This window comes from Lagopus leucura, unplaced genomic scaffold (assembly GCF_019238085.1).
Source record: "Lagopus leucura isolate 7727_CA_CO unplaced genomic scaffold, USGS_WTPT01 Super-Scaffold_100002, whole genome shotgun sequence".
Taxonomy (NCBI): Eukaryota; Metazoa; Chordata; class Aves; order Galliformes; family Phasianidae; genus Lagopus; species Lagopus leucura.
This window is the reverse complement of record NW_024962263.1, coordinates 45,205,051-45,232,519: the sequence shown is the minus strand read 5'-3', so window position 1 is coordinate 45,232,519 and position 27,469 is coordinate 45,205,051. Positions and strand designations below refer to the sequence as shown.

Here is a 27,469-nt window from a genome sequence, read left to right as displayed (position 1 = left end):
AGAAAAGAATGAATTGAGATAAGAAACCTCAAAGCAAATTATTGGTGGTGGTTAATAAGTAATTCTGAGCTACTAAGCAGGAAAAATCTTACCTGCCAGCCTCCTGTGAGCAAAAATCTTCATTTTGGAGAACAAAAGATCAAAAGGATTATGAAACAATTAAAAATGATCCTTTCTGTCCAGTGACTTGTAAGCCACAGCTGAGAAGCAGGTATGGTTACCAACAAAGGGAGGAAAAAATAGGCCCAGACTCACGCCAGAGGCTGGCTGGCATTTAAGTAAGACAAGCATCCCTCTCAGTCCTACAGTCTTCTCCCATGACACACTAGGAACCCTTTGGGTAGGCTGAATAATGCTCTGGCTTAACTAGTCACAATATTCACCCTTTGTCAGAGGCAGCTGCGAAAGAGAACTGCTCATGCATAACACAGCAAACCCAGTTGATGCTCCAGGGTCTGTAGCTCAATGTCTCCCCCGAGAATGGAAGAAATTAAACAATTCCACCTCAGGGAAGGTGAAAGCATGAGTCTTCAGACCAGAGTGGTAAGCCTGCAGAGACCACAGAAAAATCAAGGATGCAGTTTACCCTTGGGCCTTGGCACCAACCTGTACAGCAGGATTAATGTCCATGTACTGATGGCACTGCTCACAGTGATGGAACGTATTGTAAGCTGCATATTTTGTCAACATCATCGACACAGTCTCTCTTTTCTTAGGCTCCTCTGATTTCATTTCTTTGCTTGTTTCTTTACACAAATGAAAGAAGAAAAAGAAATTTTATGAGCGTTCATATCTAGAGATTGCAATCCTTGTGACAATTGTAAAGAACAAATGTTTTGTTTTGCTCTGTATTATTTAGAAGAACAAAGGCTTTTCTGAAGTTCAATTGTCCAATTAAGATAATAAAAAACTATTTTTTTTTATGGGAAAGTATTCTGAGAAAATTCTTTTTTTTACTTACCTTGTTTGATTCTTGACAGGTGTTCCGTGTACACTGGACTTATAGTTCTGTACTTGGGGTCATGTACACTCAGGTCAAAAGACATTTTACTGAAGATCTCAATATCTGGCCAGTGGTCATTGCTAGACTGAGCAATTTCACTGCTTTCTGTATGATCTGCAACAACACATTTTAGGTAAGCAGTATCAGATACCCACTAAATGGTGCTTATGTGATGTTTGCTGATTTACAATTGCAGAGGAACTCACACAAGTGTACACACACACAAACACACCACAGATATCTCTGAACATCATCAATGTTACCAAAATTGAAAATATGGTCACCAAGAAGTCACTTCAAAGAAACAGCAGTTCCTTGGAAAACATGTGTAGGTGAAGCACCCTCACGGGTAACTTTCTGCTCTGCTCTTTGTCAAGTTGCTGAGGTATAATTCACTCTGGTTTATTCACAAACTGCTCAGATGACCTGTCTCTGCAGAAGTGCTACAGACAGAGCCTCCAGCCCCTCTGTGGTTCCCTTTTCAGTACATGGAAAGAAGAGCAATGGGTAAACAAGAAAAACAGGTAACAAGGTAAGGTAAACAAAAGCATCCAAAGGCAAGAGGATGAAAGCGAGGAGAAAGAGAGCGTATAAAATGTACAAACTAGCAGTTGAGTAGATGATAAAGGCAGTAAAAGACACACTTGTGTTAGAGAATGGGATGTGACAGCAAGGATTAACTAGAACTTTTTTGCTTCATCCAGTAGAGGTATGCCCAAGGTAGACAATGAAGTGTGAGCAACAACATCAGAAAGCACTGTCCAAAGATGACAAACTGAAGCTTGGCGTGAAGCTTGTACAGGAATTGAATTGATCCAGTTTAAAATCAGAGAGAAGAATACATAAGAGTAGGCAAATGAGGTTATTGATTTCAGAAAGGCAAACTCAGATCAAACAAAAGCAGTGTCTCCAAACCAGCATACGCTCACCCTACCAGACTGACTGGTAGGAAGCTGCTGGTCAGAAGTTGTTAACCTCTGAAGCCCATGAATGTGTTCACACACACAAATCCTAAGAGAGCTGGCCCATTGGGCTGAGAACACCAGGCACTTCTCTACAAATGAGAGTTGGATTTCTTGGAGTCGCTGTTACCAAACAATCAGTAACCAGCAAACCAAGCAATGCAAGATCACCAAGAGGAAGGGGCTACAGAGGCACAAAGGACACTAAGAATGTACAAAGTCCAAGAGAAATGGAAAAACCTCGTCAGCAAATAAAGCTTTGCCTCAAGCACCAGCAAGTGCAAGATAAAAAAACCTTTGCCAAGTATCACGCTAAGGCAGACCTCAGCAAAGCACATGAAAACAAATAGCAATTTTCTTGGCTCTACCACCTCAGCTAGGTAGGCAAATATATGTGCTTTGCTTTAAATTTTGATACACACCTAAATGAATGAGAAAGAATAAACTTCATGACACTTTTCTTAAAGAAAAGGTATCTGAAACCAGGTGTAAGCCTGACTGTAGTGCAAGCACAATGCATATATCGTCCATTTCAGGGGAGATCTATGAAACTCTAGGTCTGTTACTTTGACATTGCTATAAAGATGGAGTAAATGAAAAATGCAATAAAATGCAGTCACATTCCTTGGTTGACCAAAGAAATCCTGCATGACTTTCATTACACAGATGTGACATACCTATTTCTTTAAATAAAAAAATGAAACACATCTTATCTTTCTGGACTTAAGTATTTGATACGATGCTATATGACAAATCACATCAGTTAAAGCAAATAGAGACAAGAAATGGTCTGTAAACTGAACAAGTTGATTAAACAGAAGATGGCAGCATGTAACATTATAAGCATTAATGTTTCCGTAGAGTACCGATGAAGTTAACAGAGATCAGCAGAGAGGCACACTGTTTAATATTTTCCCTAGCACCACTGCCTCAAAAAAAAAACCCAAAAAAGATTTGCATCACTAGCAAACTTAAGAGCCACTGTCAATATAAAAAAGGCACAGAAGATCAACCAGAAAGAATTCAATGAGCTCAGAAATTACAGCAACAGAAACTGGGTGACATTCAGAGAAAAAAACTGTATGTGCAGTCAAGGTCTAGTAACAAGCATTTCTTCTGTAGGCTGGGAGTCTGTCAGCTGAAACCACTGAGCTGCAGAGGAACCCATGAGCACAAGCTAAGTAGAGCTGTCAGTGAAACAGGAAAATGGAAAAGTGCAATCATAGGTTTTGTCAATCATGGGGCTTTCAATGGAGGCAGGGAAATGTAGAAGCTGTTGTATGTTGTATTGGTTAAACATCCTACACAACATCACATACATTTCTAGTCAGACGTGCTGGAAGGATACAGTGAAAATAGATGTAAGACAAGCTACTAAACTGATGAGAAAATAATGGGCTTGTCATTTGCGAGGATCCTGCAAGCTGGTTCAGGCTACCTACATGAAAGCTGAAAGGGAGTAAGATTTCTGCATGACTACATTACATAAGCAAACATCAAAGAAGAGTAAAAGCATTCTAAAGCAGTACTTTTTTCAGTCTTCCCTAAAATGTTTCTAACTGGGGCAGGGGAACATCTTTTGACTGGGGGATTGAAAAAATAAAATAAATAAAATAAATCACAGAATTGTAGGGGCTGGAAGGGACCTCTAAGAGATCATGTAGTCCAACCCCCAAATATTTTCAACCACCAGAACATGAAGGATCTAGAAAAGCATTCCATTAGAAACTGTGGGAGGAAAAAAACCACAACCAAAAACCCCAAGTAAAACCCAAACTGCTCTTCTGACGCACTGTCACACATTCCTGAAAGGGGTGTGACACATTTGCTGTGATCACAACAGACCAGACTGCCTTCATCCTAGGCTTCTGGGTGTATTTTAGTTCAAATAATGAGAAAATAACAGTACTCAAAGTTCCAAATCAAAAGGAAATACTTTCATTTTTAAGATTAGTTTCTAATTTTTAATTAAGTAATATTAATGTCTCAGGCAGAAAAGTAGTGTTCTTCAATCTGTCTTTTCTGCTTAGAAGCAGCCACAGCTTAAAGATCGGCTAGCAGAGATACTGCAAACAGCAAGCAGATGTTTCCTGTATAGAGTTTTAAATTCACTTTCACTTTAGTGCCAAATAAACATATCAGTCAAAAATGCACTTAAGAGTTCTCAGTTAAGTCCAATGTAAAATTTACATTTTTATGAATCTATTTTTAAGCACATGCAGATAGCTACAAGTCTAGCTGCCCATTACTAGACAGGACAAGTGGCAGGTGTAATTTATGAAGTCTTTTTGTAAATCCAAAATATTTGTCACTGCTTATCAATATATAACAAAGTCACTGAATAATGTGTATTGATAGTGACTTCTAAATACTCACTGGTATTAATTTCTTCTTCATCATACACATCTACTTCCAGCAACCTGATCAGCATGCGGAAGAGAATCCTTAGGAACTGCAGGTATGAGCCGGTCTTTCCCACCTGAACCAGAGATGAAAAAAGTCTGAAACCCAACTCAGATTAATACTAAAGAAGGACACAGTTCAGATAAATGCATTTGACCTAATGCCTGTTACTCTGCCACTCTAGTTCTTCCCGATAACACAACTTAATATTGCCCATTATGCTGAATGGCATTACAGAGTTGATCTGTGAGGAATATCTGGCCTAGAGCCTGTATCACTTCTGTATGAAGAGAGATGTGCAGTGGTTGACCACTTCCCTACTGATACATTCACGGCTATTTAATGTCTGGTGCCATTCACAAGTACATCACACAAGCTTAAATCATGAAACTTAAAGAACCATTCTTTTTACCACTTTCAGCATGAACTTAACCTTCAAATTTGCCTGATTTCTCATCTCTAAATACATAGTCGGGTACAACTTTGCACGAGCCTTTCAAGGACATCTCCACCTGCAGCTATAGCAGTCCTCACCATCGGTCCACTCATCCTGCTAGTAGGGCAGAAGGAAGGAACAGTGCTCTTACTTGTGGTGGCCCTGTCAAAAGCAGCCGCCTGGGGTGAAAACTTCTTGAGCTGGATGCTTCCCCCTGATTGCTGAAGTCCGCATGGTGCTGCCGGGCCGTTGTCCACTGCCTGTAGTAAAGCGACTGCTCCTCACTGCTCATGTCCTTGTGAAGCAGAGGCCTCAGAGAGCTCAGCCAGGACACATCAGCGTGAGGCAGCAGGGAAGAGGAGGAAGGCAAATTCCCACTCTTCTGTGAGCTCAAGAGGCAGTAAGCAGCTTTTGACAGAATGACAATGCGTGGCAGTGCAGCACGGAGGGCCTTGCTGTCTTTGGTTGAATGACCAGGCCACCGAAATGTCTGAGAGACTGATGACAGCGACGATAGTTTTGAAGTGGTGCTGCTTGCCATCTGGTTACCCAAGGAGTCACATTCCTGTTTCAGAGTCTCTCCAGCTGTGAACCCAGGGTAAGTTCCCTCATCTACTGAGCTGTGTGCAACCATTTGAAAGTTAAGTGATGGTGCTTGCTTCTGAGATTTGTCTGCAGCACTTGAGGAGCTCACACCGTTGTCAGCCAGGGAACCTGGTGAAACAAAGAGTGGGTAATAGACAGACATGGCTGACAAAAGGCAATGCAAATAAATCCTGAACTCATCTGGGGCAATCCTACCCTACAAATTCTTCTGCTCCACGAGTACAGCTGGGAGAGCTCACCATGGGCTGTAGATTGGTGCTTCACCATTTAAAAAAAAATAATTATCTATCTTTCTCTTTTGTTGGAGGAGCAACTGCCATTCTTTTCAAGCTCAGAATCCAAATGCAATCCAACCCCAATTCCAAATGAACAATAATCCCAGTATGTTAACCATCATTTTCCATCAGGGATTTAGAACTTGGAGGGGAGATTCAGGCTGGACGTTGGGAAATACTGCTTCTCTGAAAGAGTGGTCAGGTGATGGAATGGGCTGCACAGGGAGGTGGAATCATTGGCCCTGGAGGTGTTCAAGGAACGTTTGGATTTTGTGTTGAGGAACATGGTTTAGTGAGAGCTATTGGTGATGTGTGGATGGTTGGACTGGATGATCTTATGGATCTTTTCCAACCTTGGTGATTCCATGATTATCTTCTGAAATTCAAGTATAAAACACCATTGTATACACAGATCAATTTCACTCTCCCCTCTATGGAGAACGGAGCTTTTATTTCACAGTGATCTTAATGCGAGTTGGGCTATGCTCTCTCCTCCCTGTCAGCCACTTTCATGTTAGCGTACAGCAAGATCTGGCGCACAATTAAGCTGACTTAATACCTCAAATTCATACAGAAGCAAAGGGAAGGACCTAGAAGTGCCAGATGAACACAAGGAAGGAAAAGCTTAATGGGGGATGATTCTCTACTGATGCCTGAAGAGGAAGGGCAAGACCCGGCCATTCTGCTTGTGTTAGCCAGAAGGCAAACATCCACCTTCACTCACAGCTACCCCACAGTTCCACAGCATTCTGCTACTCCTAACATACCCTATTTATTTCCATCCTCATTTTTAAGATCTTTTCAGGATCCAACAGATGAAACTATTGCAACTGTGAAATGTAAGTTTAAACAAAATCATAAGGACAATTAGGTATGGCATCCCATTCTCCCACTGCAACACTTTCCCCTTTTAGCTGCAGACAGGAAAATTGCTCCCTGTGGCAAGAATCTGCTACTAGCATTTCAATGGTTAGCCTGCAGTAGCATACTTCCAAGCAGTCCACGTTTGTCAAAACATCTCAATATTTGCACTCAAATTTCAAAGATGTATAAATGAAGACTTACTCTTCAGAGAAGCAGCAGTTAACTGACCTGAGGTTCCAGTGACAGCGCTGCTGTTACTCTGCGGTCTGTCCAAGTCTATCAACAGCTCATCAGCATCATTCTCACTACCATTTGCCTTCTCATGCTCTTTCTCACTAAGGTCAAGAGCTACAATAGGCCCTCGAATCACCTCCTTTGAGACATAGCAACATGCCAGGCCCACTTCTTGCTCTAATGCAGTCCGAGTTAAGTAGCTTGAGTCAATCAGCCGAAGGTCACAGTACTTCAGTGACCTACAAAATCCAACCAAAGGAAAAACGAAGGTTTGTCTCCTGCAACTCTGGAGAATATTCTGTATTTTTAACTGCTTACTAAATATTCATGAACAATTTCAGTAGCCATGAAATATCACATCGTTTTAAAATATTCAGCACATAAGTCATGCTCCTCGGTACTTGGCGCAGATGATCACTGACCCACACAGTGCAGGAGCCTTACTTTTCACAAACCACGCTTCTCAAAATTTTAAACTGCTCCCAAAGAAAGCCTCCTAACATGCACTTCTCTGTGAAAAAAAATAACCACTTCGTATCAAACCACTTGTCTTTCCCCAAAGAAACATTTATCTAAGCATTTTACAAAACAACTGTATCACAAGAGCAGTAACAGCACCTGGGGAAAGTCTCGCCCAGAGGATCCTTGCCAGTTAAAATAACAATGCAAGGTAGACCTTCCAGATCCTGATAGGTACGAGGAATCCAGTCGTCCTGCTCATTTCCCCTCCAAGCCTGTGAATGGAGAATATTCAAGTCACATCTAAATGATACCTTTTAAACTGTCACTTGTTTTTGTTTCCAGTTCCTGCTTTTTCTTTGTATGAGGTTAGCAGACTCTTGTTTCAGCAGAGCTTGGTGAACATGGCTGAGCCCATTTGTGTTCTCTGTTCTGGCTGCAGACTCCTAAAACACTCCTCTGTCTTGAACACTAACTTTCTTGCACTGTTGCACTACAGCAACTGTTAACAGGAAGCAAAGCTGAATGACTCAGAGACTCTCACTTAAAAAGGCAAGTAGCCATTCTGCCTCTACAAACATCAAAATTATAAAGATGAAATGAGAAAATGCAGGTTCATACCTAGCCATCCTTGTCAATACTTTGTGGGTACTGCATGATAAAACTGCCTCTTCAATCAGTGACCAGTCCAGGCAGGAGATCAGCAGTGACTAGCAGTCTCTTTACATATAACGCAGAGATTTCACACTTCCACATTGACTAGAGACATTAAGGGCTCTCCAGACCAAGAAAATAAGCCATACTGGTTCCAGAATCACCACATGTTTGAACTACATCATAAATTAGTCCACTGGAAGATGTTTTTCTGTCCATCTTTTAATAACGTACAAAATGAGTTGAGAAGAAAACTAAAACCTAGCTGAGGCACAGAATCTACTTTGTTGAGTCACACAGATGACAAACCCAGCCACTCATCTGCCCATTAAAAATAAACATAAAAAATTACTCTTTTCAGCACAGATGGGCAAGACAACAAGACACAGCTGCCTTGATAAAGCAACTAGACTTATGCAAACTGCATGAAAAACATGATCTGAAGAGAGAATCCTGTCCTGAATTCCCTCTCCGTTCTTCTGTTCTCAACCTAAATGCTTAACCTGATCTTTCCTCACCTTTCCTCCACCACAGAAAGGCCACGTTTTATGAATCATCTCAGACAGACAAAGGGGATTGAAAAGGAGGAATCAACAGCAGATCAGTGACTCAGCATGCCATTTTATCTTTAGAAAATTTCCACTGAAATAACCCATGATTATTTCTTTCTTAGCTTAGGAAGAATGTGATTTGAAGTAGTATTTCCCTTCAATGTTATGGCTTTAATTCTCTTCTCTCAGCCCTGATTTCCTTCCCCTGCTGAATTCTGCATCCTCTATATAACATGTTCACAGAAAAAAAAAATTTCTCCAGCTACCTAACAAACACTATGGTTCAGTTAGAAGCCTCAAAAGCTGAGATTTTTAGGCTCAGCAGGGTTAGTCTGGCTGTGTGTCAGCCTGCCTCTCCAACACTGGAAGCTTCTCAGAAAAAGCAAGGCTAGAAAATGAAACAGGGGAAGACAGGTTCAAAGATGATTTTATTTCTTCTAGTCTAAAGGTTTAAAAAGAAGCTTGAGTGCCTGGAGCTTTCAGCTGTGGCATACAAACGTATTTCTTGTCCACAGTACTTAGGAGAGGTAGACAGCTGCAGCCCTTTGAGCTGCAGCCTCACAGTTGATCTTCATCTTTCTGGAGCCCTCAACTGAGATAACCCACTTGAAAAGACTTACATTTGGGCAACTAAGTTCTTCTCCTCACTTACATGCATCTTTCTGAATTGAGTAGGTTTTCTTCTAGTTGTTTACAAGGAAAGAAACAAGTTCAAAAGCATCTCATGTTGTGGGTAAGAGGGACAAGAAGAATTATTTAGGAGGGTTTTTTTCTGTTGCTTTTTTTTCCCCTATTTGATCATGTCCTCTATTCAGATCAAGGGCTATATGGATATTTGCTTGCATCAGACTCTCACACTTGTCCTGATCTCTTCTAAAAAACCTAACAGGCAGTTCTAGAAGTGTGCATGGGGCTGCAACCATAAGACAAAGGGCTGTAAAGAAATCCTCACCGTACTCACAGCCCAGAATTATTTGAAGTCTAGCCAAATTAAAAAACAAAACAAAACAAACAACCCTAAACAACTCCCACCAGCAGAGCACAGAGCTGTTACCTCAAAACTTATTTTCTCTTTCATTATTTTTCTTCCCTCCTCTGCTACAGGCAAGATTTAGGAAGCAGAAGGGGTGGCTTCTCAAAGGACATTTTACCTGGTTTTGGTTGTAGAGAAACTCTTCAGAAGCTCTGCAAAAAGGCTCATACATTTTTTTCATTTCCCGTGTGTTTCTGAACACACTGAACGAATCTTTATGTGAGACTTAGAGCAGGAATCAGGACTGGTAACCTGAACTACTCTCAGGCTGGTATCTAAGAAAGGCAACCAAATTTGGTTTAATGTGGTGAGGTTAATACAGGAAGTGGGTGTTTATACCAGGCTTTTACAGGTCCATGCACAAGTTTAGCTTGGTGCATATATGCTGTGCAGAAGAGGCTTTCAGCATGTAGTAGTTCGAGACATGAAATCTACAAGAGATATACTGGTTACCAGAAGAGCAGAAGGTGGAAAGACTGAGCATGCAGTTACATACACTAGACAGATAAGCTGGTGGTACTAATTAGCCTGTCTAGAGAGATCTGAGCTCTGCTTTTAGACATTCAAAGAGGAAACCTATCTGACTCATGCTGATATTCAATTTTAAAAAGGGAGATAACGTCTGGTGACTGACTTCAGGAATTCAGAAGTCAGGGTTCAGAAACAACCCAATCTTTTTTCTGAGTTTCTAAATCATTACACTCACCAGAAGTACAGTATACTTCCTTAGAGAAAGATACAGAACATTCATCCTTCTCCTACAAAATAATTAACTTGGGAAAACAAAAAAACATATCCAACAGTCAGACGACGACAATGGTCATACAAAGAAACAGTTTCTGCTCACCTTCAGACGTGTCACAAAGTGTTTCGCAACAGTAAGCTCTGAGGCAGGATTCCCAAGGAGGATCTCAAACCGATACTGCAGACCTAACTTGTCTCTTACTTCTTGCAACCTCTCCTTGGCCAGCATGGCTAGCTGCACAGATGGCACCCTAATGACAAGCATGTGGCCACAGCCATTCTTATCCTTTCCTGGAGAAGTGATAAGGTCATCCATTATGCTGAGAGTTTCAGGTGTGCTGTGATCTCTTAGCGAGGCCATGGTCGTGAGAGACATCAGAGCTTGGGAATACTGCTGAATGAGAAGGTAGCAGCGAACCACCATGCTGTGTAGCCGTGGATACCTTTGGGGAGATAACAGCGCTGTGTCAGCACATGCAAAATCAAAACAGTGTCTGAAAATTAAAAACAAAACCAAACACCAAGAATGTGGGCTAAAGAAGTGCCCATCTGTCTTTAGTGCTTAAAGAATTAAGTCTTTAATCTTCACAGACAATGACTTTGTACCAAATCTAACTATGTTTTAAAGCAAACATTTCTCGAATGCAGAGAATAAAGTGCAAAGTCCTGCTCTCAACTAAAAGGAATGATAAGTTTCTATTATCTTCCTTAGGGAAATAATTTCAGCTAAAGTTCTTCAGTTTGATGGAGATAATGATCATGTCAGATCTGGTTCACTCCAAGACTGCAGGATAATAATTGCTTTGCTGTTCGGAAGGTTTTTTTCTTCTATGAACTCAGAGGATCACTGCTGCTTTAAGTGGTTTCTGTAAGAATTTCTTCATGATTTCCCATTTCCCACTCTCTCAGCAGAAAGCCAAACTTACCAGTGGGGACTGCTGGCTCTGAGCCAAAACTGAACTCGCACTTTGCCTTTTAACTATGTAGTCAACATTTCTTTCTCTCTCGTTACAGCTACATTCAGTGATAACAGATAAGAACTCAAAACATGAAATGCTAAGAAAAAAAAGAAATTAAACCTACTCAAGCTAAAAAGCACTCCATTTCTGCACATTCCCCACAAGTTCACTCATTGCCATAACATATAAAAAATCCAGCACTAATACACTTTTAGTAGTAGCCTTGTGCTACAGAAGTCCAAACAACTAAAAGCTCCAAATTACTCTGTTCCTTTTTTTGTGTAATTTAATAGAAAGTGTGAAACCCACTTGAATAAAGTTTTGAGCCTGTCTGTTACAGTATCTCTACATACCATTATCAGTAAATTTTTGAACACCTCCTGTTCAAGTACCCACTGCAATTAGAACACTAAAATAAATGGAGTCTTTCTGATAACAACAAGATGTCTGACATGTTTTCAGATTTGTAAGGTTGCATGGCTTACCTACACAAAAGGTACAGTCCAATCTCTTGGAAACAAAAGCTTAATCAGTAAAGTGTGATGAAAAACACATCCTGGCTCCAAGAAACAGGTTCATTTTCTCCCTGTTTCTAGGCTGATCTTATCCTCAACATCAAGATAATATTTGCATATACTCTAATCTTCCTTCTCAGTTTTCCCCATCCACATCTTGAGAACAGAAAGACAGCAGCAATGGCCACCATCTCTTCCACTGGACTTGGTCAGAAAAACTATGAAAAGCTGAGAGAACCGATGCAATGAGATCACCTGACCTTACTATTATTCATCACATTTATTACTTTATTATTTGTAGATAATAAACATGAATGTGCTTAATGATTCACATTGCTATCTTAGCATATTTGATATTGTATTTTACTTTAAAAATATAGATACATTTTCAATTATTAATTTTAACAGAATCAAGAAGAAATTCTGTAGGTACATCAGTGAAAGAAGCAAGGCTAGGGAAGATGTGGGCCCTTTTTGGAAGAAAACTGGTCATGAGGGGTAGAGAGAAAACTGACTTCTTTGCCATGGTCTTCAGTGGCAAGGGCTCTAGCCATATCACCCATGTTGCAGAAATCCCAAGCACAAATACAGGCTGGGTGGAAAACAGCTTCAGAACCACCCTGAGGAGAAAGACTTGAGGGTGTCAGTTGATGAGCTGGCAAGTATGTGTTTGCAGCCCAGAAGGTCAACCATATCCTGGGCTGCATCAAGAGAAATAGTGAAATGTGACCAGCAGGTCAAGGGAGGCGATTCTGCCCCTCTACTCTGTTCTCACAGATCCCACCTGGGGTACTGCATCCAGTTCTGGGGCCCCCAAAACAGGAAGGACACCAAGCTGTTGGAGTGGAATCAGAGGAGAGCCACAAAGATGATCAGAGGGCTGAAGCACCTCCCCAGTGGGGACAAGCTGAGAGAGTTGGGACTCTTCAGCCTGGAGAAGAGCAGACCTTACAACAGCGTTCTGGTACCTGAAGGAGGTCTTACAGGAAAGCTAGAGAGGGACTTTTTATAAGGGCATGTTGTCACAGGACAAAGGGAAATGGCTGTAAACTGGAAGAGGGCAGATCAGACTAGATATTAGGAAGAAATTCTTTACTGTGAGGGTGGTGAGACTCTGGAACAGGTTGCTCAGAGAGGTTGTGGATTCACCCCTCCAGGAGGTGCTCAAGGCCAGGATGGATGGGGCTTTGAGCAACCTCATCTGGAGGGTGGTGTATCTGCCTATAGCAGGGGGGCTGGATCTAGGATGATCTCAAAGGTCCCTTCCAACCTAAACCACTCTATGTTTCTGTACTGATCTATATAAAATGGAAAAAAAAAAAAAAAGAAAAAAAAAAAAGAGTACTGAAGACAGAACAATCCTGTTCTATTAAAAACAAAAATACAGGAACTACAGCTTGAACAGTTATAACAGATCTGTCCTGCTGATATGCAGAATAGATTAGCTCCACAAAATCATAATATTGCTTTTGTTTCTGTAATGTGCACATTTAAATATATATTAGAGATGCACTATGAAACTAACTTGTTCAGGCAGCTGCAGCTTACTAACAAGACACTTTCAAGCTCTGAGATACAGGAATGAAAACCACAGCCCGCTAATGAAATAAATACAGTGGAAGGTTTAGAAATGGTATCACTTATCTGGGACTCTGCTAGCCAATCTGTTGGCAGTCTCAGCAGACAGCCACCAGAAGTGAAGGGGTATGAAACTTCACCTAGCTTAATGAGGGCTGAGCTAAAAGGCAAGAGCACCTGTGAGCATGGATTGTCACTGAACGGGCCTAATAACGCCATAAGGGAATGAAAAATATCCCCTCCTTCATGTTGAAAAATACAATAATTTTTGTTACAAAAATAAAAACTGCACGTGCAACAGATCTCAAGATCAATATCAAATGTCATCATGTCTTCGTCCTCCCATGATGGGGCTGATAAGCATCTGTACACTTAAGGTCCCACTTCAGCAGCATCCCACGTTACTATTTACCTTTCTAAAAGCGTGGTGACCATTTTCTCAAAGGTTTCATCACATCTCAAAAGTGGACTTGTGACTCCCCATTGGAGAGATTTGCTGTATTCATTCAAGCCAAAGTACAGCTTGTCTTCACTTGCTGTGTCATCCTGTTTCATACAGAAAAAGCAAGAACATACAAAAAGCTGGATATACTTTCAATTGTAAAGCAAAGTGTATTAATTCACTCTTTCATTCCATTATTCTATCTGCTGCTAACAAAAGCTAGACTACTTGAAAATGGAAAGTCAGCTCCAGAGGTTTACAGCACACCTGCAGAACTCTGTCTGACCACAACATAAAAAGCCAGTACTCATCTTACATGACCTGGATAAAGGAAAACATGATTCCTGGGCCTAAAGGTCAATCGTACCTCTACTGTCACAATCCCAGGATTGTGTAGCTAGAACCTGAGCAAACAAACACCAGCAGAGAAAGAGCTCTCTTCTAAAGTTCTTCTTTAATATGAATCTGCTAATTCAGTAAAATTAACAATTCTGTTAAAATTCACAGTTATAATTCTATATTACACACTTACCACAGCATCAAATTGTATCCAATGTACCTCATTGCTAGAGCTGATCCTGGACTGCTGCGTTTGCAAGGCGTAAGGAAAAGAGCTGACCTGAAGAACAAGGAGGTTGAATGCTTCAAGGACCTCTCTGCAATTAATAACTCTATCAGCCAGACCATGACTAGGCTCACCATGTGACAGGGAACTTGAAATGGCACTGCAGAAATAAGAATGCAAAGAATTGCCTTACTGACATCCTGAGATTCAATGGATTACTCTCTTCTCCAGAAAAATCTCCAACAGCACTGAGAATCACAGCTCGAAAAACTCTTGGAAAAGGTGAAGGATGTCAAAAACGTTTGAGTGCTCTCTATAGGTTGAGTCAGGCAAGAGGAAAAAAAACCAACACCTAAATAAAGGACTAAATCTGTCGTAAGTAAGACACTGAATTAGTGGGCTAATTTAATCCATCCTAAAACGGAGGCAACTAAAAATGAGCCAAAGTTGAAGAAGTCTCTCTTACAGACGAACACTGTTGCATGAGTTATGGGGCTAGGATAGAGTAACACGTTTACAAAATCCACTTGATTTTGCAGGCAAATACAACATGTTTTTTAAGAGATTAGAGAACTTTATAGTCTCCTGTTGTCATGATTTCCAGCTCCTGGAATCAAGTTGGCCTCCAGGTTAAACGGGAATTCCAAAATGAGCATACACCAAAGACAGTAATAAAAATTTGATGAGGAGCATAAGGCAGGAAGAACATTGCTTTTACGTATTTTTCTCTCTCCATTAAGGAAAGTATTTTCATTACTGACTCTGCTGTCAAGTGAGTCCCACAGCCTTATGCACCACATCTAAATCACATTAACATTTTTCTCCTCAGTTTACTCAAAGAATGAGATCAGAACAATTAGCTTATTTTCTTTTTCCATTGCAAAATTATGATGCAATGTGAAGAAATTTTTCTTAGCATGTGTATGTTGTTCTTTGCAGATCTAACACTGGCCAATTTCAACAGAACTACGGGTTTTTTTAAGTCCTTTTTTCACAGGACCTAGGATATTTTTTTCAGAAGATGTTGCTGAAAAGTTAATTATCTGTAACCCTTTCCATTTCAAAAACAACACTATCACTAAAGATAAAAACATGAATTAAAACATGACTAGTTTGTGAACATGGGGAAGTTTTTAGGTTATGCACAGAAATAAAAACCACAGAAACAGGGAACAGGAAAAAGACAAAGAAGTAAACAAAGTTGTAAAATTCCACTCTTCTTGCCAAATTTCAGTACTGTACAACTTATCCCTATTAACAGTTTTATTAAAGACCTAAAAATCCAAAGCTAGACTCATCCTACTTCAATGGAATCAGTTAACAAACATCAGACCCAAACAAAAGGTTGGTATTTGATTCCATGGAGCAAAGTGCTTTAAAACTAGGGAAACCTCTGGGTGTCAAAGATGAGTCTCTTTTGAAATATGTAACAGAAAGATATCAGAAGAGGATTGTTTTCCTTCAGTACATTGAATCAGTTACCTCGTTAGATCCACATGGGCGTTGTCATGAACCAGCACAAACAGTGTGTATGGATTCTGCTTCACTCGTTTCATGAAAACTTCAAATTTTGTTTGAATCTCATTGTCTAGCCGAACCACATATTTCTCAGCTCTCTGATATGCTGTTCCGTTGTCTTCTAGGCCCAGGTCCACAAGGACACCTGCCAGAAAGGAGAATGCAACAAAAACCTTTTCCTTTGAGTACATCCAAAAATCCAGTGTCACCTGCAATGTTATCTGCCAATATCAGAACTTTTAACTGATAGGCATTGGTAAGAAGACGGTGATCAGAATGTACTTTCTCTCACAATGGAGACCGCCATTTGCTTTTCGACTTTTGGGTTTCCTTCAAACAACGCCTGAAGACCTTTCAAGACTTCTCACATTAACAGCAACAAAAAAATATATCCACCAAAAAAAATTCCAGAGCAGCACTCAGTTGCTACATGATATTAACTCAAATTTCCCCATGCGAGGTCACGCTAATCCTGCCAGAATCAGAAACTGCTGCTCAGATCTTACTTTTACAAAAATAATAAACTTAAGTAAAAGTAGCTTTCAAGAATATGATTGTTTTCATGCTCTTTTTGTGCTCTACCTTAAGGTTAAGGTTCAAATGTCAGTAAAATACAGCTACATAGTAGTCTTTGCAATGATCAACTGTCATATTCATAAAAAAGGCAAGTTGTAACATAGCTTTGAACTCCTTTTGAATTAAAGTAGTAGCAACCAACAGTGGTGATACAGCTCAACTATACATTTACCATCCATGGCCTTAATCACTTTAAAAACTGTAAAATAAAGTAGAAACCACTCACTCAAAAAAATAAAATAAACTAAATGTAAAACACTTAACAGATATCAGACAACAGATATCTGGTTTAATGTGGAGCATAGTTATGACACACATATGATTAAGTGAATAAAATGTCTGAAGAAGCAAGAAAGGGAACAATAAGCCGTCATTTTAGAAAAGGAAAAGTAACGCCTACTTCAAGTAATCTATTTCATTCTTTTCATTTTAGCAGTAAAATAGTATTGGGCTGAGAAAAAATACATGCAGAGAGGGACTATAAAATTGACTACAACAAAGAGAAACTCCTACACTTTCCTGGGCACACATCAGTCAATAACAGAATGAATCAAAAGGGTCATTCCATCATCTGCCTCCTAAAGACTTCTTGCTCTTTAAGCATTTGGTATCAGCTATGTGCAGATAAAGAGCCTGACATAAAACCTCACCGTTTGAGCAAGTGATTATTGTTCACTAATGTGAGTGCACTGCCCACTCATTTATTTTAAGAGTTTCCTGCACCTATCGCTGTGCTCAGTACACAAGAATATATGAACAAATGTGTACTTAGAATGAACTGCACTACCAATTATAGGTGATAAAAGATCAGAACAACTGCAGTCATCCACCCCGTTTTCTCTTGACAGCTGAATATTACTTTAAGTCAAACATTCCTCAGTTCTGAGAGAATTTCTTTTTTTGCTTACGTGATACAGTTTGAGTCTAGCCTGAGGAAGGAATATACTTTGAATTCATCAATAATACCAACTAAAAAAGCTAATATACGGTGTACAAAATACATGCTAGTGTAGCTTATTTTTGCATTTATATCAGATATCACCTAATAGAAATCACATATTTGCTCTGAATTAATAGTTTCTTTTCTCTCCCCTCCCCTTTACCTGACTGCCGGATCCGCTGCAGGGTCTGCTGCACCAGGACTTCCGAACGAGGAACTATAACAATGAAGTCTACTTTGCTGAAGTGGCCCAGATCCAGGCTCTGATTGCCACTGTCTGCTATAGCACAAACCTGGGACAAGAGCTTTCTGGCAACTGTAAGCTGTGGCTGGTAAATTTGGAAGGTATCAACATCCAAATCTAGTTTGTTTGGAAAAAGAAAAAACAGAACACAAGAAACATGTTTACTTTCCCACCCCCCCAGTAAACATGACCAACCAAATAGTGTCCTCTCTATCATCAAGAAAAAAGAATAACTCACCAGAATAAATTCTAACACAGATCACAAACATCACCTTTCCCTTTTTTGATCAAAACTTGATTATCTGTCAAATGACCTCGAGTACAGAAATCCTATTCTTAAAATGCCTTTTGAGGGTTTTTAAGGGTACAACCCAAGGAAACCTCAGTGCCAACAAAGTAATACGCAGTCTGGTAAATGAACCAACAGATACATAGTATGCATATATTAGAGATATCTATATATCCCTAATCTTTTTCCTGAAGTTTGCAGTTCTCTTTCAGAAGCCTCCTTGCTCCCTTCTGCCAAGAGAACCATCCATGGGTGCTGAGGTTGCTGTACTCAGGGCACTACGGCAAGAGAACCACCACCACACATCTTAATCTGAGAAAATTGAGCTCATGTTGATAATTCTGCCAAAAACATTCTAGCAGGGCAGCCGGGGAGTTCATTCATATATCAGCTCTACTCTGATTGCTTGAGCTCACTCACTCTAAATGAGCACTGAGACAGCCATATGTTTGTATACGTCTGTACACTGTCTGATACTAACTTATACTGTGAATGGGAGACAAGCAAAACAATTAAGGAGTAGATTACTGAAGTGGGGAGCTTTTTTTTTTTTAAAAAAAAAAAATTGTTTAGAGGTTTTTCCATTTTTAACAAGATTTTAGTCTTAAATTAATTTGAACTCCATAAAGATCAATATAGTACTAGCTGCAGAGTACTAGCTGGGGGGACTGGACTTTTCTATAGGAAATATGAAAGTTCAGATATATGCCTAAAAGAAAAAGCATGTTCCTATATTTTGGTATTTTCTACGCCTAACAATCCGAGTTTCAATAGCCTTGAACTTTTGCATCTTGCAGATTACTAATAGTAAACAGTATTTACCACAGTAACAATACAGTTTTTGTTTACATCACCTTTCCTAGTACAAATTAAACCCAAATTCATAGATTGTGTATCATAACAATTTCCTAGAAGAACAATCTTTAACATACAAATAAACCCAGATCTACTTCAAAGCTAATACAAAAGAACTGTACTTCCTTTTTCAAGTAATAAGCCACTTTATTAGGTGTTTTCATATGCAAGAAAATTTGAATGTATTTGGGGTCAAAGCTGGTATGTCAATTCTACAAAAACATGCATGTGTTGATGTATGCGTGTTTATCTCCTGTTCAGACCTGCCTCAGTGCTTATTTCCACAGATCTACTTTGGGTGAAAGGTCCCACTCACTGCCTAGGAAACTTACCTCTCTTTTTTTATTCAGGCTGATCCCCAATAGCTTCAGTCATTGTAGAGCCATATTTTAAAGACAAAACTAACTCAGAGTAATTGTTTGAGAAAATATGGAGGTTTTAAAAAGCATCGCTGTATATCATTACATGCTAAGAACAACAGAAAAATAAAATAATCAAAAGATGGTTCTCACTTCAAATTAGTTCTGTGAGGAAGCTTAGGGCTTATCCTTCTGGAGGTGCCAGAACAAGGTACCTGGCTGCCACTCTAACTGGATCTTCTGATCCATGTGGAGACTATAAATCTGAATTAAAATAAGATGGTTTAGCACTGAGACTATTATTTCTAGCTAACTAATGTGAACCATGAGAATACCTTTGTTTCAGGGAAAGCAAAGCTTTATATGAGGTTGAATTTGCTTTGATACTAGACCTAGAACAATCTTGGTGTTCACAGCAGCTCAATGTATCTTCTTTTACCATTACTGTCATACAAAAAGGAAAGTGTGATTAAAACTCGTTAAAACTTTGAGTAATTAAAGAATTCCAAAATGGAAAAATGATAATTAACATTTTTAGACAGACAACTCTGCTTCATCCTTTGCATGTAAGTATCTCACCACCTATGCTGAGTAAGTACACATCTCAGGTAAGAAAACAGGTTGTGCTTGCCTAGCACATTCAATCCAAGATCTTTAAAACTCTTCTGAAAATATGGGAAAACAAAAGTCCCAAGGCACAACTGTGTAGCACATATTATTATTTCCACTGTAAACGTGGAAAGTGAGGAATATAAAAAAAAAATACAGGAAGACACCTAGAGAGATTGGGAAGAGAACACAGCTCCTCTCTGCCTTAAGCCCAAGACTACACACCTTTTCCAGGTTTACAAGAGTCAGACAAGTCCACGCTGACACCTCCTGTACTCTGCTTACTGCAGAGCAGAAGATCATATATTTTGACTTTGGAATTATCAAACACAGGGTGGTAAGCACTACTGAAGGTTATGACTAAGATTTTCTGTCCAAGAGACTGCTTTATTTCTACATCCAGCTGGCATTATTAGTATTTGCAGGTTGGCACAGTGACTGCGGCCTTCAGACTCTTCTAAGGCATATGCATTTTGACGTTTAAAACCTGATCACTTATTTCACATCTTGCATGTAAAAACATTACCTGGTTCCTGTGTAGATACCATGGCAACTGCCTCCTGAGATGACACACACTCACTCACATCTCCATTAAAAGGAATAATGACACTTTCCCCTCTCTGCTGTAGCATCTTCTCTAGCAGCTTATCCAAATCATCACCTAGTTAAGAATTAACAACACCAAATTATCTGGAAACACTTTAAGACAAATGATGTAGAAAATGACATACATATGTTCTCACACAGCTGATGTAAAATCTGTGAAGGGAAGCTGAAAATAAAGGGAAGAGAGGAAAGGAAATTTTGCTAGTTAAATCAATTGCAAGAAAAAAAAAGTCACAGCTGAATAATCTCAGTTCTGTGCCTTTATAGCTAATGATGACATCTGATGATTACAAAGAAACACAAACTATAAAACAGCCTCAAGCCAATGCTAAAAACACAAACAAGAGCACTCATACCTACCACATTTAGCAGTATCAACAGTGTTAAAAACATTTTGTCAAAGGATGAGTAATTGTCACTACACAGATGAAGGATAAGATGAGCACTTCTTTACACTCATTCAGCGAAGAGAAAAAAGTAATGCCTCTCAATGGAGAAGGGAGAGCTATCTTCGTGCATGCATGCATTAGCTGCTGAATATCAACCCTAAAGAAATTACACGATCATTGCCTTCAATGGAACTTCTATTTCTTATGATCACTCACCTAGAGAAGTATTTTTGAAGTGTGATGCCAGGAAACTAACTTTCCCCGTGATGAGTTCATAACTGATCTCTTTCAAAAACTCACTGCTGGTAAGCATGCTTTCTGCAAGTGCTCTAGACTGATACTGACCTGGAAAAAAAGTAAGATTCCTCTATAATACAGTGCACCATCAACACAATATTTTTGTTCTAGAGTTAAGAGGCACGTTGACCTTCAGTGATGGATCTCCACTGACTGGGAGACCAGTCTCAAAAGAATTGTGACAGTGACAGAACTATTGGATATACATATAGTATATCCTTTTGCCAGCTGTTGCCCATAAGTTTGCACCTTGGGTAATAAGTAATATGCAAAATAAATGTTTGTACCTTGGATGGAATGGAAGATTTTGGCTAAAAATGAAAAAATAATTATCCTTAATGTGGGAAATTTAAAAAAAGAAAATGACATTATTAATTTACCAGCTTACTAAGGAGAGAAGAAAGTCAAAATTCACTCCAAGCCAGACACACACATGCACACACAGATGTCAGAGCCAATCACAAATGAGGAATCTAAAAATCAACATGGTAAAAAGGGTAAAATAAGGGTAAAATAATATCATGTTTTACAGTGACCTGCAGAAAACTGTGGTCAATCCAATACTACCATGTAAGATGGCACAGCTGTTACATGAAAGAGAGAAAGAAAGACTAATTTGCCACTGGGTCACTCCAAGATATTTTGTAAGGTTGCCTCAAAAATAATAAAGTTCCAGGCCTCTCAAGGAGTAGTAACCACTATCGTACAGTAGTTTTTCTAGGTTCCTATGGACACCAGTGCACCAAGTCTTGATGGAGGAACAGTGAACTGTCACATTGCAGTATAACTACACAAGGAGAATAAAAAGAACAAAACGTATTTGAAAGCTGCAACAATGTCTTGAGAAAATGCATTCAGTGTACTGCAACTGCACTCACCCAGGACTACCACGCAGAATTCATTTCCTCTCATCTTTGATGCACAAATGGCAACTACGTAATCTGGTAGCTTTTGCTGATGTTTCATTTCATTGAGAGTCCTCAATGTCTCTGAGATGCCCTCTGCCAAAGAGTTCTGGGTAACCACCACGTGCACGAGGTCCCGAGACACGCTGGCAATTAACCTAGCGAGCCAGGGGAGTTGAGCTGGTGACACAGAGATGCACTGTGCACTCATCTGCAAGGATCGCTCCCTCAGAGTGAACTCCTGCATAGCTTTCAGCATGATCTGCTCAAATTCTTCCCTCAGGGGTATCTGGTCAGGACCTACATCAAAAACAAATAGAAGAACAGTACCTCATGTCAAAATGTTAACGAACCAGAAATAAACTCTTGTCTGTCTCAACACGAGAAGTTCCCTCACAGTATTTTTAAATGTAAAAACCCACTCTCTACTCAGTGGATATCAACCTGCATGACATATTCTTGCTTTCTCATATTAGAATCCTCCCTCTCCCTCTGTACTTTCCCACCGTCCCTTTATTTTATTCTGTCAACAAGGTATTCCATTTTATTCCTAGCTTTTCTACCCTCAGAAAATGGTGGCCCAAACAAGGGGGAGGGGAAGCAAGTGCCTGAAACAGAAGGATTAATCACATTCCCTCTATATGTCTTTACAGCAGAAAATGCAAATCCTTGCAGTCTAATCACGGCCATGCAGTATGACAAAACCTGTCACTAGTCTTCATGTCGGTTTTCCTCATTTTTCATACCAGTAAACTAAACTTGGATGCAAATGAATATGCTTAACCTCTTCTTTTATAATTTAATATAGCAAATTTTCAAGCTCGTAAATTTAAGCAGCATATGTACATACAACTTTACATCTACATTCCTCAGAGCTTGTAAATTATATTGCAAACTTCAATGGGAAAACAGAAGTCATCCTATCTCAGTATCAATCACTCAGCTTTAAATAACATTTTGCTCACTAAGATTATTTTACAGCCAGAGACACCCAGGAAGAGATTACAAATATTCATGAATGCAGAGCAAAAAGTAACCATACTTTAAATTGCCTACGTCCCATGTCTGTGCAAAAGAGACAGAGCTTTACACCTTAGCAGTTTGCTTTTCTGTGACAAAAAGGGGGGCATAAATACCAGCAACACGTGAAATGCTATTTTTTTGTTTGTATGTTTTCTCTCAGGGCCAAATACAAGAAACAAATTGGGTAGTGAAAAAAGAAAACTAAGGTTGTGACAAAAGAAGGGCAGGGAGTGGATGAATAACACAAATACATGATATGTAAACGCTGCTGTCTGTTGTCACTTCGCCTTTTTGAGAAGTAAATATGGAGAATGTCACCAACCAATTACCTACCATAGCGTGGTAAAAGTTACAGACTTCTGAATTCAAACTTGTCTTCATTTTTTTCTGCAAACTAAAAAGTTCTGATGAACTTTTTAACACATCATTTAACACATGGACACTATGGCCTACAGAGCACAGACGGACATATCTCTCTCATTATAATTCTCTTTTTTTGGAAAAAGTATTTTCCTTCCTAAGGAAGCACCTCTGAAAATTTCCAAGTAGCAAAAGTAAATGTTAGTTGATAGACAAATAAACAGCTTTCTGCAGAAAAAACTCCATCTACAACGTATCAGCCATAACAAAAAAAAATGTTCTAAAGTAAACGGAAACATTGAAAGCCTCTCTACAGAAGCGAGTTCCCAAAGGATCATCTTGACTTTTGAAAATGAAACTGCTAAGGAATATACAATTCACATACACAATTCACATCTGGGAAAGACATTACAGTAGTTATGTTTTCAAAAGCATCTTCTTTAAGTTCAGTGCCATCCAGTTCTGGGAACACACACTTCACTGTGTACCCCAGATAGTCCTCCAGCCATCTAAGGCTGGGGGCATTGCTAGGATAACCTCATGAGGTGTGGGTGTCTGCATATCCCTTTCACAGAATACAGAGGCTTGTTCTTGCCCTGAGCAAGAACACAGTCAAAGTGATTCAACTGAGAAGGAAGGATTTTATGAATCTAGATTGGTAGTTAACAGATAGTCCAGAAATCTCCAGCTGAAAATTCAAAATAGAGACCTTAGGGTCGCATATGATGAAGTAAAGTAAACAGACAATAAACATCACCAAAATCGAACACATTTCCTCATCATTTTTATGTCATTCCTTCATCAGTCAGCAGAATTTATTTGCAGCAACATTACGGCTTACAATCACAGCTTTAACTGTGAATTGCCTTCATAGTAGATTCAAAATTAAAGTATTAGAGATGTGCTTTACGCTAATTTGTAACACTGCTTGTGAGATCATTCACTTGGTTGCAGAAAATTTAACAGCATTTTATTACTATTAATAATGCTGCCATGGTCTCACAGGGAGTCTGAAACAAATTCTCTCTCTCACACACACACAGCCCTATGTATATAGTTTTGGCAATATATATATATTACCAAAAAGGAGAACTTTTATAAATAATATACATATGATCTGCACTCCTATGCAGTTTTATGCACAGATATTTTACATGATCAATGAGATATGAAAAAATTAGGCAAGGCTCAGGATATGTCATTCTTCTGTCTTTTGATCTTTGCCCTTATCATATGCTTTTGTAATACACTCCAGAAGACATAATAGCTTCTTAGACCTTTCTCAAGAAAGAGGTTCACATGAATGAACTATTTATGTACGAAATTTGTCTTTTCTCCTCATCAAAAACTTGGGACATGGTTGCCCTCCAATCATCTTTAATCTCCTTTGATTTTACAGATTGGATGAAGTCTACAGTTCAGTGTAACAGTCAGGACTCCAACAGTTTTCAGTTTGGAGCAGGATCAAAACCAGTGCCACGTTTTGATCCCCACACTCTTCAGAACGTTTCCAACTTCCCCCTCATTAGGTTCTTTCATCTCACAGTGCCAATGCCCATCTCCACATAAGGCCCAGTAGAAAACAGCTCAGCTTTGTGCACCTAGCCAACCCAACACCTGCTAACAAAAGAATTTCTTTATTAGGAAGGCATACTGCTTACTAGACATAGCTGAGCTCAGCTCCAGCCTGCAGCAAGGACAGACAAAACACCTCCTAAGGCAGGATTTACTTATGGAATAAAGCTCACTGATTCCATAGGCTTCAATAAAAAAATATTTCTAATCAGAAGTGCTGTATCAGCTGGCTACATGTCCCTCTGAAGGAAGTCTGCAAGCTGCCTCTACCAATCCAAAACTGTGCGAATCAGCTGCTTTTAAAATGAAAACTCTACAAACCTTCCATTGAGGTTAAAAAACCTCAAATAACAAATATAAGCCCAGTCAAAGAACAGCAAGAAAAATACATTTACCCTTTAAAGAAAAAGAAACGCTTTGTCTGTTCCAGCCTGGCATACAATGGGCTATTAAGGGTATTTCTCAGCAGAGAATGATAAATAAAGCAAACAGGTCACTTAGGGCATTACAACACAGAAGATAGCATTCTTCCTGTCTGTAACAGTACTGCATCAACAGAGAACAGCAGAGCATAAGAACACACGGGTTAAACTGACACAGAGCACATTTATTTCCCAAATTACAGGGTTATCACCAGTTGCACTCCTTTTGAAATGTCTGCACATTTCACACCATCATGTATTACAGATGCTTTAACAGGAATCTAGTACAGGAAAAGGAGTGTGATCTTCACTAAAGTCACTTCACACTCCTCTATGATAAATAGCATCTTTTCAAATACAGAAGTTAAGGCAAAAACTGCTGTGAGAAGCTTCCTAAGGATGTCCTGCATCATCTCTTTGACTTCTAAAACCTTACTGCTGACACTACTATATTTTTATCTAAGGCAGGGAAAAATGTCTGGACCCGTGATAAGAGAAATAAAACCTCCTTTGCTTTCAAATTTGCAAAGGATCCATTTCAAATACATTTACATGAATGAGATATTCTTTGAACAACTTGCCTTCATCTGAATAACAAATGTGCTTTTCATGTAAACGGTGCTGTCACCAAAACAATGATGACCATCACACATCTGCTAGCATTTGTTACAAAACTAAATAAAACAGACCAAGTGTCTTTAGAAAGAGCTGTGGTAACTGATGGTTTGATATCCTAAGCAAATGAGTTATCTGCATTGCAAAGGAGGATCAGTTTTCACAAAGGTGACCTGGTCAATCCCCATATGGAGAGCAGAAGCAGTATCAGCCCTAAAATTCTCTTATTCAACCTGATATTCAAAGTAAGGAATACACACACACACACTAGATGGAGCCACCTACCTCTTCCAGGCACAGAAAAATAGTCAGAAAATTGAAGCAGACATAATAGAGAGAGTGACGAGAAAAAGGGCAGTAAAAAATAACAACTGAAGTACTTATGACACACTGCTTACCTAGTTGGACAAGATACTGAATAGTTAAAAGTATCATGTTCTCCACGCTTAGCAGCTGACTGCTGGTCAAACCCAGGAGCTCCAAATCCTTGTTTTCCAGCTGTGGAATCTTGTAGCAATTCACCAGCAAGGGACTTACAACAATATCACCAACATTGCCATAGAAATAAGGTAAAGTGCCATAACCTTTCATAAAAGAAACAAAACAAAAACCAGAAATTCACAAGATATGTCACTACATGAAATCATGTACAATGTATACATTTCCAAATTTTTCCTACATGTTACCTTGCCACATATGCTGCATCCGTGACTGTTCTTGACATTATAATTACTAACAAAATAAATGAGATAGGCCACTGTTCCTTTAACTTTTTTTTTTTTTTTTTAACAATGAATGATCACACAGATTTGCAGAAACTATGGGCAATGGCATATTAGGATAATTATTTTTATTCAAATACAAATGAGAATATTATTTGCTTGGGTCTTACCCTGACCTTTTACACATTCTCCATAATACAGTGTGCAGAAACCCAAAAATCAATGGACGCAAAAGAATATTGATCTTAATGTTACAAAAGCAGCATCAGTATCAGCAGAATTGATTCAGCTGCTGCCATACCGTCTTGATTAGTTTCCCTTTTCTTCCATGTTTTTTTTCTGTTTTCATAAACAGTTTAAAAAGTATCAACAAATAAACATGGTGTTCTGTCAGGTAAAGCAGAGGAGAATAGGCTCTATTCTTTTCCTTGACAATGTTTTCCTTTCAAAAAAATTTCTGCACAGATATTGCCAAACCCATCCATTTGGGTACATCTGGTTCTGTTCTATTAATAGGACTCTGTTTCTCAGGGACACTAACATGTAGCCTAGCTGAGGACTCCATTGGCAGCTCTCCAAGAGCCTAAGGGCTGCATTCAATTTGCACTTAATCTGATAACTGTAGACAACCTCATCTTTAATAACGAAATGTTTCTCTGAAAACATTAAAGCGCTACACTAGAGCTTTAAAATATACTTCTAGAAAACAAGACAAACCAAAAGAAGTGTAACCCTAACCTGGATAGTTTTAGTGGTGTAGATAGACCTGTTAATTCTTTGAAATTATGCGTATTAAGATTATGTGTTCAGGTGAGGACTCTGAGAACTTCTCCACTTCTTCATGAATGACAAACTATCCCATGGATTATACAGACAGGCATT

General features: G+C 39.2%; 1 protein-coding gene across 17 annotated transcripts in view; it reads right to left on the bottom strand.

Annotated features, from left to right (window-relative positions):
- GREB1L (GREB1 like retinoic acid receptor coactivator) overlaps positions 1 to 27,469 on the bottom strand; it is a 127,156-nt gene that overhangs the window by 9,121 nt on the left and 90,566 nt on the right. For all 17 annotated transcript variants that reach the window (XM_042869718.1, XM_042869733.1, XM_042869735.1 and 14 more), the window contains 15 exons: positions 26,264 to 26,449; positions 21,844 to 22,170; positions 20,885 to 21,013; positions 20,200 to 20,334; positions 17,481 to 17,678; positions 15,766 to 15,946; positions 14,251 to 14,443; positions 13,689 to 13,822; positions 10,328 to 10,667; positions 7,402 to 7,517; positions 6,778 to 7,022; positions 4,956 to 5,518; positions 4,342 to 4,444; positions 962 to 1,117; positions 607 to 746 (listed from right to left, as the gene is read on the bottom strand). In XM_042869718.1, the coding sequence (XP_042725652.1) occupies positions 607 to 746; positions 962 to 1,117; positions 4,342 to 4,444; positions 4,956 to 5,518; positions 6,778 to 7,022; positions 7,402 to 7,517; positions 10,328 to 10,667; positions 13,689 to 13,822; positions 14,251 to 14,443; positions 15,766 to 15,946; positions 17,481 to 17,678; positions 20,200 to 20,334; positions 20,885 to 21,013; positions 21,844 to 22,170; positions 26,264 to 26,449 (3,146 nt within the window). The remainder of the gene's footprint in view (positions 1 to 606; positions 747 to 961; positions 1,118 to 4,341; positions 4,445 to 4,955; positions 5,519 to 6,777; positions 7,023 to 7,401; positions 7,518 to 10,327; positions 10,668 to 13,688; positions 13,823 to 14,250; positions 14,444 to 15,765; positions 15,947 to 17,480; positions 17,679 to 20,199; positions 20,335 to 20,884; positions 21,014 to 21,843; positions 22,171 to 26,263; positions 26,450 to 27,469) is intronic.